The 10,687-nt window shown below is 39.5% G+C and overlaps 2 protein-coding genes across 5 annotated transcripts in view; both read left to right on the top strand.

Annotated features, from left to right (window-relative positions):
* Positions 1-2,994, top strand: part of LOC123978357 — a 4,902-nt gene extending 1,908 nt beyond the window's left edge. Inside the window, exons 5-9 of the mRNA XM_046061592.1 lie at positions 631-720; positions 834-862; positions 1,546-1,602; positions 1,997-2,068; positions 2,343-2,994. Coding sequence (XP_045917548.1) covers positions 631-720; positions 834-862; positions 1,546-1,602; positions 1,997-2,068; positions 2,343-2,447 — 353 coding nt within the window. The 3' untranslated portion in view covers positions 2,448-2,994. The remainder of the gene's footprint in view (positions 1-630; positions 721-833; positions 863-1,545; positions 1,603-1,996; positions 2,069-2,342) is intronic.
* Positions 2,995-3,292: 298 nt separating this feature from the next.
* Positions 3,293-10,687, top strand: part of vash2 (vasohibin 2) — a 30,655-nt gene continuing 23,260 nt past the window's right edge. For 2 of the 4 annotated variants that reach the window (XR_006826925.1, XM_046061588.1), the window contains exons 1-2: positions 3,295-4,015; positions 4,823-5,266. Coding sequence is in view for 3 of the 4 variants with exons in the window: in XM_046061588.1 (XP_045917544.1) it covers positions 4,946-5,266 (321 nt within the window). In the remaining variant the exon portion in view is untranslated. Of the gene's footprint in view, positions 4,016-4,822; positions 5,267-10,687 lie in introns of all 4 variants that reach the window. The other 2 variants (XM_046061590.1, XM_046061589.1) reach the window with 2 other exon arrangements.

Genomic DNA, 10,687 nt, shown 5'->3' with positions numbered 1-10,687 from the left:
CCGCTAAAATAACGAAGGAGTGGCTTCACAACAACTCCGTGGCTGTTCTTGAATGGCCCAGCCAGAGCCCTGACTTAAACCCAATTGAGCATCTCTGGAGAGACCTGAAAATGGCTGTCCACCAACGTTTACCATCCAACCTGACAGAACTGGAGAGGATCTGCAAGGAGGAATGGCAGAGGATACCCAAATCCAGATGTGAAAAACTTGTTGCATCTTTCCCAAAACGACTCATGGCTGTATTAGATCAAAAGGGTGCTTCTACTAAATACTGAGCAAAGGGTCTGAATACTTATGACCATGTGATATTTCAGTTTTTCTTTTTTAATAAATTTGCAAAAAAAAGTTTTTTTCTGTCAAGATGGGGTGCTGAGTGTACATTACTGAGAAATAAAATGAACTTTTTTGATTTTTGGAAAATGGCTGCAATGAAACAAAGAGTGAAAAATTTAAAGGGGTCTGAATAATTTCCGTACCCACTGTATATATATATATACATGTATAGCACTCTCTTTTTCTCTGTTTGTTTGTGTGTTGTTCGACTGAAAAAGCATTTGTGAAAATCATTTTAATAACAGTGTTGAACAGGACAGAAAACTGCAGCCTAAAGTGTTTTCTTTCTATTTCTAGATTGGCTGTGGTTGTACATCGCTGTGTCTGTGGGTTTAGCAGCACTCTTTATAACTGTTGTGGCACTCATTAGATGGAAGAGAAATAAAGGTGGGAATTTCATTCACAGAGTAAACTTTTATCAACAGACTGTTTTGATTAACCTAAATTTTAACTAAAATAACTTATTTAAAAGTTAAAAATAACTATGTTTGTCTTTTCAGGGAACAAAACACAAATAGATGAAAACATGGTGAGTTTTGAAACTGAATAATAAAATATTTATACAATAATGACTTTACAGAGACAAACCAGTGTTTGAGGTAGTTGCTTTTCAGAACAGTAACTATACTGAAAGAGAATAAGAATAAGCAGTACAGACTATAATGTCTTGAAACTAAGTGGTGGCAGACAAAATTATGCGCAAAATCAAATTAGGACATAAACACAAATAAATGAAATTCCCCCAGGGCTTCAGACTCTCAGCTGCCCCGTATGCCTCTGGTTCAATGTGTGTGATTCGGTTTGGGTGATCTGATTGACTGCAAGTAGTTTGCGACTGGGACCACAAAAGAACAATAACCGCTAAAATTAAAATGATAAGTGTGTTTGTGCAGACACAAGCTAAATCTGGGTTTTGGAGGCTTAAAGCAAACTTTTCAAAGACTGCGAGGGGCCCAACGCTATTTTTTTGACCAAGATATCCTTTATCCTACATAAACAACAGCCTCCAAGAGTTCAAATACAATGTCAACAACATATATTATAAGCCTCATTGGCGTAGTATTTGTCAGGTGTATTAGAATGCATTTTGTTAAGTCAAAATGAATTTATCCATGGAGCTGAAGTTGTGGAGTTGAAGAAGTTTTCCTGCTAATCCAAGAGGCTTCGTCACACCACATTTTCCACTAACATAACTAGACTGTGTTTGTCCAGGGAGTGCGCTTAAACCCTGCAGTGACTGAGTTTGCTCCAGAAACCAATCAAGACATGGTGAGATCTCACACTACACACAGTACAAAGTTACACTCATAGGCGTTTGCATGTGTCCTTTAAAATATAACTGTATGAGACAGGAAGTGAGCCTAATTTCCTTATGCAACAAAGAAGAAAAGGGAAGGATGTTGATGCAATTGCTGTACACCAGAACAGAATAACATAGAATTAAATGGACAGTCAAAAGGTTCAACAAGAAGGCTGTAGATCAAAATGCAAGATCAGTCAGCTTAAAAGCATAATAGTCAATTTAACAATCTGGAAGGCACCTTGAAAAGTGTAAACCGGCAAATCCCGAAAGAGAGTGAAAGAGGCATAACATAACCAAGAGTAGATGGGAATAGAATAAAAATGTTACTGAGCAGCCATGTGATATGTCTTCTCCGTATAGGCTGATCCTGAAGATGGTGTTTCCTACACCTCCATTTGCTTCACCGAGAAGACCAACAAGGAAAAAGTCCGGGTCAGCTGTCTGTTATAATTGTGTTTTACCCTTATTTTAAGTGCTGTGTTGTGATATGCTGTGTTGCATGTGATGATGTTGCAGTGTGTTGTGTTTATGTTATTGGGTTATTTTGTGTTTCTTTCAGTATGTATTTCATTATTTAAATGCTTTGTTGTGTTAATGTGGAGTTGGATGCTGCTTTACACTGTATTATCTTTCTACTATATTTTAACTATGTTAAATCCTGTTAACTAATTTAGGTTTTGTACTGTGTCCCTTTTATGTTCTTTAGGTTCATGGTGGTGATGATGCAGTGACATACAGCATTGTGAAAGCTCCTTCCTCTTCTGCTGGAGCCTCTGCTGACCCCAGAAACCTCTACGCCACCATCAAATAACCAAAAAAACAAAACAAAAAACAACATATTATAGTTACATTTAATATTGTTGCATTTTGATAGATCAGTAGTTTAAGCTTTTTGGTCTGAAAACAATGTCAGTTTTTATTCCCAGAGTGAGTTTGGTGTGACTTTTAACAAGAAGGGTCTGGGTTGCTTTGTGGTACTGTATTGATTGTTGTGCAGAAATTATTTGTGCAATCCAAATCTTAGAGAGTATTTTATATTTAATCATATTTATTTCTGATACAGCTGAAGAATTAAATCCTACTGTTATTTTCCAATAATATAGTGTTGCAGTGTTATTTAACCAAGTATTCTCTTCTCATTCCCATTACTGCTATAAAAAGCTTTTTGTCCAGAAAGCCAGAAGGGGGAGTAATAGCCCTACATTCAGAAGGCTGATTGCCATATACAGAAAATGTGATTCACCTGTGGTTTTGTTATGTGCAATGAGACGAACATTACTTCTCCCTGTAATGTCATGTAATTATCATTATTTACAATCCCATTTGGAAGTTTTATTAAAACTCATATTCTATCTCTATTTTGTGAGACGTGTGTATATAATTTTGCTATAATAATAATTATATCATATTCTACTCTGTTCAATTAAATTTTATTCAATTGTATTGTGAGAACTAACTTTGTCAAGCACCTAAAAATGAACAAAATGTTCAAAATCAACAGTTGCAACAAGGGGAAGAAAATCCCATTTGTTGCAGCTATTTCACTTGTTGACGCCCTCGTCCATCAAAATCCACCAATCAGAAAGCGCCGACCCGCCCCTCTTTGTTGGCTCGACCAATGAGAAGCCGTCGGCCGTTGGTGGCTGCCGAGGATGCGTACAACGGAGAGGCACAGGAGAGCAGTATGTAGCTCGTAGAACCGTTTTATCCGCAACGATTTGATCATGTGAGGGATTAAAGAAGCCTTCTTTATCAACATGAAGTCGGATTTTCGGGGGAGATAGTTGATACCGAGCCGCCGTGCAGGCTGCTGACCGGGAGGAATGCGCAGGGGGAGCTCATTTTCCCGGACCGTGGTGGTGGGAGGTAACGGCCCCCGCAGTGTTGCTAGACCGAGAGAGAGGGGCTAGTGTCAGCTAGCTAGCAAAACAGGAGAACTTCCGGAGGATATTTTCAAAATAAAAAAAAGCTCCGGCGAGAACACGGTACGTTTGGTTGAAGTTGTCCAGATTAAATTTTTCTGACACACTTAAAACACGTATAGACGAAGACGTAATGGGTTTATGAGTATGTTGCAACGATTAGTTGACCCTATTCTTTATACACGCAAAATCGAGGACCGTGCTGCTTTTACTTTAGAAGCACTTTCCGTTTCCCCAGCCCAACGGTTCTTATAACTAGCTAGCTTGACACATACAAGACGGGGTGAAGTTACAAAGCCTCGAACCAAAACAAGACTTCACTGCCTGTGGTGGACAACGGATCCTTCTCATGAATGGGACCCACCTCGTCTCAATGTGTGTTTTTCGAGTCAAATGCCTTTTTTAACCGCAGGACCTGTCCTTTATCTGAAATCGGAGCCCCGGTGAAAAAACAACGGTACGTTTGGATTAATAATGGTTGAGATATTTCAGCGGATGCAACCAAAATTAAACTCAGCTATCTATGTGAACTTGTGCCAGTGGTAACGTTACTCACTAGTGAGTTTTCAAGTCACTTCTGCAATAAGTTATGTTTTTAATTCTGTGCATGCTGTCAGTGTAATACAATTTAAAACAGAAATTCGCGATAGTTTATTTTATACACATGAATGAGTTTGTAGAGATGTTAGAGCTTCATTTGTGAGTGAACACTAACGTTACACAGACTAAAAAGTGTTCCGTGTTTGCATTTCTTGACTTTATAACAACCTCTGTAGCTTAATTCATATTGTGTTTGACACTTTTGGTACCCTAGGCTACTTGTGTGATTCTCAGTGTTGATTTTACTTGGATTTTAACTATCAAATGTTCTGTTGGTTATTCTGGACCTATCATTTCTCTGCACAGTCTTTTTGCTGTCATATTTATGCTTTTTACAGCTGTTGCAGGATTACTTTGAAAGAAATCAATCTCGGTGGGCTGTTGCTAGATCGGGGAGGGTTTTGCCTCCCTATAGGGATTTGTTGTCATGTTGTCAAAGCTTCATACTCCACTGTAGCACCATCATTCCTCTTCCAAAATAGGAAAGGCGCGGATCTTCTTTGGGTGTGCCCACTCAAAGGGAAGCACCTTATTAAAACATTGCTGTACCTTTTATGGAAACATTTTTCAGAACGAGTAATGTCATTTACTACTAGCCTACTTTGAGGAAGTAAATTGTGTTCTGGTATGGTTAAAGTATTTTATTTATTTTTCACCTTTCCAGGTTTGTCCTTTTAAGATCAATATGTACTGTCCAACACTGACAAACAAGAAGAAGCTCTTGTAGCGGGAGGAGGATCGCCTGCCCTAACGTTTCCTCCTCCTCCTCCTCCTCTTCCTGGGATCAATGACGGGACCCAATTCCCCAAGCCGGACCGGCACCTCCCCGGCCAAGCTGAGCAGGCATGGCCGATCCAAGAGCACCAGCTCGCACTGCCTCCGCCGCTGCAGCACCCATGAGGACTCCTCCACCTCTCCCCCTAACAACAGCTCTGGGTCCCCTGGGGAGGAAGAGGAGAAGGATGGAGGGGTTCTTTTCTACGTTAATAGGGCCGGTTTTCCCATTGAGAGCACAACGTGGGAGAGGATGTGGTCCCATGTGGCTGCTGTTCACCCTGAGGGCCAGGAGATGGTGGACAGGATACGGAATGCGGCATACCTTCCCAAGGTAAGCCAACTGTGATTGGTTCATCCCGTGGTGTTTGAAGCTGTGGACAAAATAACACGCCATGAGAAAATATTTTAACTTTGAAGCAACCAGATTCCCAATATACTGGATATATCCACTTGGTTCATTTGGAATTTCAACTGATCTGTTCCTAAACTTCCCTTGTTTTGAAGTATTTTGTAGTATTGTTGACCAATGCACCTGCAATTTGGAGCTCTGTTTGTCGTCTTGTCACGTCTTTGTCTTAGCTGGAAATTTTAAGCATTTTCTAGTATCTAAACCACAGCTACAATGAGCAGTCAGTTAGTTTAAAGACTGATAAAAACACAGAAAATTACCATACAATCAATCAAAGAGGCTAGTGGGTTTTGGGGGCAGGATTTAGATTGTCCTTATAAGTTATACACTATTATATTCCATTTTATCATCATTTGGTTGAATTTGAGACATGAAAAATCAACACAATTGGACATGGGAATTCACATGAGCAATATGTTCAAAGTTTATGGAAGTGCTTTCGTTGTTAATGGACTCTTTATGAAGGGTTTCTTCATGAAACCTCTTTGGGTCCCTGTGGCTACTGAACTATGAAGGAATACAGGGGCCGCTTTACTTTTTAGCATCAAAACCAGCTCTGATGTGACAAGACAGGATGGATGAGTGTGTTAACTGCTCAGGTTTCTTGCTGCAGGCTGCATAAAGGCTGGCTGTATAATAGGACTGGCTTTCACTGTGTTTGAGACGTGTATTCAGTATTCACATGTTGACAGGTCTCATCGCTACCTTCCTGTGCAAAGGTTGGTGCTGGGTTCTTCTTGAGTGCCAGTTCTGTCCGTATCAAACATGCTCGATATTTGCAGGACAATGTTGATTGTATCATCTTATTAGTATTATTACTATCAATAAGGCTGTGGATTATTTTTAGTCTCTAACATGGCAGACAAAAATTGCCATCACAATTTCTCAGAGCCCAAGGTACATTACGATTGTGATATGAGTCAGATTATGGGGTGGTGATGGTGTAATGGATAAGATGCCTGCCTTTGGTGTGAGAGACCCGGGTTCAACTCCCCACTGTGACCCATGCACCAATGTGTCCCTGAGCAAGACGCTTAACCCCTCGTTGCTCCAGAGGCGTGCAACGTCTGATATGTATAGCAATTGTAAGTTGCTTTGGATAAAAGCGTCATGTAAATTATTTTATATTATGTGTCTCCTAGTCAGTTCAAGGTATAGTGACTGTCTGTAGAGTAGTGTGTGTGTGTGTGTGTGTGTGTGTGTGTGTTTACAGTTACATTGCTTGTGTGTTAATGTCAACCTGTTTTCACACTCTGTTTCACAAATACACACACTCTTAGGGTGTACACACACACGAATACATCATATTACCATGACAACAAGTGTGCTAAATCGGGGCACCATACCTGTCAAGTGAGGTTAAACCTGCCTTTTGGATTTATGGTGTGACAGACTGTGTGTGTCATTGAATCCAGACTCACACATGTTCATACTATCATAGCTTGTGTGGTTAGACAAATACTGTGTGTATACTACCCTAAAGACAATTTTAAACAAGACAGAGTACTGTCACTACAGTTGAGTATGCGCTCAGACTGCCATACCAAAGAGCCTGGCTCTTCGCCGTTGCATGTTTGGTACCGAGGTTTGAAAACCTCTCATCCTTCACTAAAATAACAGTATAAACTTACAGGTTAAAACCCCAATTGCAAAAACTGTGCACCCTGTCAATTGTCCTTTGGTAAGACATTAAAACCTAAACAATTGCAGTGTTGTATAGCTGATCTTGACTGCCTCGTAGAGAATTTCAATACAGTGTTCACTCACATGTTTTGGATATCACACAAACTATAGCACTTCAGCCAACAACCATTAAGTAATACAATTTTGCTGGTTTCAGCTTCTTAAATGTGAAGATGTGCTGCTTTCCCCAGCTTTATATCATTGTAAAAAGATTTTTTGTTAAAGTTTTTGACTGTTGGTTGGACAAAACAAGACGTATGAAGACATTCAGCTCTGAGAAATGAATTGTTTTTATATTTATCCACGACTAAAAATTCAAAAAATAAGTTCTTCAGGGTGAAAGAACGTGTATCATGTGCATCCCCACACTCATGATACATATCTCTGTCTGCTGCTACTGAGGCCCCTCAGCCCTGATTTTCCTGTCAGTGATTTGGATGAAAGCTTGTTGTGTTTCAGGCTCGGCAGGAAGGAATCTGGTTGTTGTTGTTGTTGTTTAGCACTACTAATTGGCCATGTCGTGACCCGGTTGGCTGGCAGTGCCAAAATCCCATACTGTTGTTCTGGACAGAAGCACGACAGGAGGACATGTGCACACAAACAAACACACACACACACTGTACAAGTGTAGATACAGAATGTGCACACATAAGCAGCTTGTCTGTTTTCCTCATAGAAGCCTTTAGCCATAGATCATATTCACATGTACCTGTTGCTCGTGACTATCACTATAAAGTTTGAGCCAACTGCAAAGCCACTTGGAAGCCTTTCAAGTAGGAAAATACAGTATGTCAGTATAGTAGTGTGAAAAAGGTGACAGCCAAACAACATTGTTATATGCTTTTTATTATTTTACTTGACCTATTTTAAAGTTTAAAAGATTCCAGTTTATCTCTTGTTGAGTGTAATTGGAACCTCGTTTCACATTAAATTAAAATCGACCATCACATGCAAAAATGCTATTGAATTAAGTTTTCTTTTACTTTGCTTTACAAGGACACTGCTATGGATAGTATGGGTGCTGTAAGCTTGCACCCAAGGTGTCCGTTGGTTTACGTTGTGCTATTGTGTATAGTTGATATGCAACCTGATGCCTGTGTGTGTAGTGTGAAAGCAGGTGGTTACCACAGACGCAGTTGCTGATACACTGACACAGGTGGGTTAACTGTGTTTAGAGAGGGAAGGAGGAAGAGAGACAGAAGAAGAATAACTGTAATTGACAGTCTGTTTCATTTATTATGACCAGCCTGTGTTGGTTTTTTGTGGTTGTAAAGTTATTATAGCCGCTGTGTGTAACATTTAACAATAGAAAATAATAAACATACACATGTAATTTTTCAGTCACCAGGTCTGTTTTGGGAAGAAATGTGGTGGATTGCTCTGGGATACAAATCAGAAAGTAGGTCATGCTTTCAAAATGCAACCTGTGGAACCTTCAGGTATACTTAACACAGTGTACTTCTGTTTTATCCACGTTGCCACCTTCCGTGCCCTGATTAACAGAAATGAAGTCTTTGCACTGGGGCCGAATAATCCCTCTAATACAATCTGGGTAATGGATAATCTCTGGATACCAACTGGACTACCTAAAGGCCTTTTAATGGGAAACAAAGCTGGCTAGAACTCGCCTGAGCAAAGATCTCTGCCAAAGCTCTGTAAAACTAGAAAAACAAGTATTTTAATTCAGTATCTCTAAAATTGATTTTATTAAACATGGAAAGGAGTTATAAACCAGTGCTCCTTTTAAACATCAATATAAATTTCTGAGACTTTTACTTTTCACTTATTGAATGTTTTTAATTTGAAATAACACATGTTTTATGCCTCATAAACAAAGCAAGACAGGTTTGAAATTGGTCAACAATCACTGTGTGGTCACTGGACAGGAACTAAAACTAACTGTAGTGAGTAGACGTTGTCACGAAGTAGGACAAAGACGTTGATAATTTCCGTAATCCACTGTCATTCTATTGTTCTGGAGTAAAATATTAAAGGTCAAGCTGTGACAATAGAATTTATGGCGTTAACAGATTACATTTAAACTAGACATTTTTATCTGTGACAGTAGAACCAGCTCAACGACTCTAAACATTTAAGCTTCTGTCTGTAGAAGCTTTTGTAATTTTGTTTAATTCAGGACATAGATGGCGTGTTTTGGATTGGATGTTTATATGTATGGATGCCTGCCAATATGGATTAGGATGGACAGATGTGCTCTGAGGCAAAGAATTACAGACTAAATCACTAATCCTCATGAAGGTGTTCTTTAGTGTGATTACTGTTGTAGACACAAGCCACAGCTAAGTAATGCTGTCAGCGCTAAAATAATACCTCATCACTTTTTATATAACCAAATAATAAAATGATTGCAAGAAACGGGGAATCTCATGTTGAGACTTTGCCTAATCATTTGTTTTTCAGCTGTCTCTCTTGACACTCACACACACACACTTACACAAAGAGAGAAAAGGGCATTCCTCGGGATGTCCCGCTCTAAAGATATCATGACGGCAGGAAATTGGATCGGTCTCTCTCCCTCTCTCCAACTTGCTCAGTGCTGTAAAGGTAACAGAGGATATTGCTACAAGCAGGATCTCTTTATCTCAGTGGCACTTTGATGAGACCTAAATGAAACATTAAGAGAAATGTCTGCTGAGCTGTAGACATGCTTAAATTAAAAGCAAATACTTTTATTTAAAAGGATGTGCAATTTAAATCCATTTTTGGTTTGACTTGCAGATGTTTTACTTTATTTATTTATTTATTTATTTATTTATTTATTTTTACAACTTAAATCGATTGGCTCTAATAAAAGTGAAAAAACACATTTTACTTATGTTCCTTCAGCCTTGTATTAATTTTGTATGTTCGGCCATGGAGAAAGAAGGGAACGGGAAGGAGAAAACAAACAGGAAGATTTGAGATAACTACTGTATGAAGAGGAAGGAGTAAGGGAGGACAACAGAAGAGGAGGGCGGGTGAAAACAGGAAGTGAGGCAGAGACAAATTAACTACCAATCTAAACTATGAAGTGATGCTCTCCCAGCTGAACTCTGAACGGAGACAATGCATGTCACTCGTTACTGACTCTACATCGGTGTATACAATATCAAATACTCGGGTTGCTAATGGCGAATTTATTTATATTTTAGCCATTTAGCTGCCTCTGTTTATCAGGATGGCTATGTTCACACAGCACCTAAATATTTGACTCATGAACGCTAACTCCTCTGCAAGTTCACACACAGATTGGATATGTAAGACTGTGACAGATGTAACCGACGTAACTGTCAGGCAACATCACATTTCATTAGGCATAGTGCTGACTCTCAGCTGCTCCTGGGATAGTGGACAGCTAAAATGCTGCAGACTACATTAAATGCTTCCAAAAAAAATAAAAAAGTAATACATTCGTCATGCTGTATCTTTTTAAAAGGCGCCCTTGGTTAAATATTTTGCAAAATTCCTCCGTAGCCGAGAGATGAGAGGAGAGGATGATAAAAGTGAGGGATCGCCAGTCATCTCACTCCCTGACCCAGCAGAAAGCAGCTTTAGTGTGTGTGTGTGTGTGTGTGTGTGTGTGTGTGTGTGTGTGTGTGTGTGTGTGTACCAGCTGATGCAGCCAGTGTTATTACGCCTTAGTGAGAGTTTACTACATGG

The sequence above is a fragment of the Micropterus dolomieu genome, linkage group LG10 (assembly GCF_021292245.1).
Source record: "Micropterus dolomieu isolate WLL.071019.BEF.003 ecotype Adirondacks linkage group LG10, ASM2129224v1, whole genome shotgun sequence".
In the NCBI taxonomy this organism is placed as follows: Eukaryota; Metazoa; Chordata; class Actinopteri; order Centrarchiformes; family Centrarchidae; genus Micropterus; species Micropterus dolomieu.
Note: the sequence above shows the minus strand (reverse complement) of the source record. Positions and strands in the feature narration are given on the sequence as shown.